This window comes from Penaeus monodon, chromosome 33, assembly GCF_015228065.2.
Source record: "Penaeus monodon isolate SGIC_2016 chromosome 33, NSTDA_Pmon_1, whole genome shotgun sequence".
NCBI lineage: Eukaryota > Metazoa > Arthropoda > Malacostraca > Decapoda > Penaeidae > Penaeus > Penaeus monodon.
This window is the reverse complement of record NC_051418.1, coordinates 21,434,134-21,435,081: the sequence shown is the minus strand read 5'-3', so window position 1 is coordinate 21,435,081 and position 948 is coordinate 21,434,134. Positions and strand designations below refer to the sequence as shown.

The following is a 948-nucleotide window of genomic DNA, read 5'->3' as shown; positions in this document are numbered from 1 at the left end:
TTGCTCAGAGGCCTGTAACACAATACAAACCTTTGATGCCGAAAGTGGGTCCCTGGGAAGGTTGGCGGACACACGCAAACACATTCTTCTTTAGATGTGCACCGAGAGCTTGAGCGAGACCAATGGTGGTTGTGCTCTTCCCCTCTCCCAGTGGGGTTGGAGTAATGCTAAAATAAAACACAAGGTAAATATACTCTTGGTGTTGTTAAATTGCACATATAAATGCTCATAAAAATTTTCAATAAAATTAGGAAAATGTTACTACAGATTCCTATTCATTATCTATTTATGTAGCAGAAAAGAGTGAAAAATATCTTTTCTATATCACAGATAGATACAGTTTCATAATTTTTTCTATTCAGATGGTTGTCAAGCCATCTGAATAGAAAAAAACATCCGGGTTATGTGCACTTTTGACAAGCGCCCCTCAGAATTTTGTTTTCTTTTATTTTGGTGTGTATGTATGTGGTGGGGGTACCACAGGGGAGTTATCTCCAGGAAATTTCTAAACTTCTTTGGAGAAATGGTCACTGCCACGTATTTAACTGAAGAATTGCAAAGTATAGATTGTATGTGATTTGTTCATAGAAATTCCAATTAAATACAATTTCTTTTTAAGTAATTTTGAATACACTTCTTGCTCTAGGAATTTTTTGAAAGACTTGCTCTTTATTTTCTTAGAAATTTTCTAGAGAGTAGCCTACATATCACAGACTTCGAAGATAATAGATATTTGGATAAACTTTCATCTCCCCTAGGTTTACTAAGCCCCCTTTAGAATTTTTGTAGGGGTTTTGGCCATTAGAATTACCTCAAATCATCACATTAACTCAGGTAATTTAGCAGTTTAATTTTTTCCCACCAAAATGAATAAATATGGGTTTATCAATTAGTGTGTTCCTTACAAAATAATTCGAATAAAATTGTATAAATTCATCTACCTTTTGT

General features: G+C 34.3%; 1 protein-coding gene across 1 annotated transcript in view; it reads right to left on the bottom strand.

Moving 5' to 3' along the window:
• LOC119594135 (monofunctional C1-tetrahydrofolate synthase, mitochondrial-like) overlaps nt 1-948 on the bottom strand; it is a 2,858-nt gene that overhangs the window by 1,013 nt on the left and 897 nt on the right. The window contains exon 2 of the mRNA XM_037943201.1: nt 31-167. Coding sequence (XP_037799129.1) covers nt 31-167 — 137 coding nt within the window. The remainder of the gene's footprint in view (nt 1-30; nt 168-948) is intronic.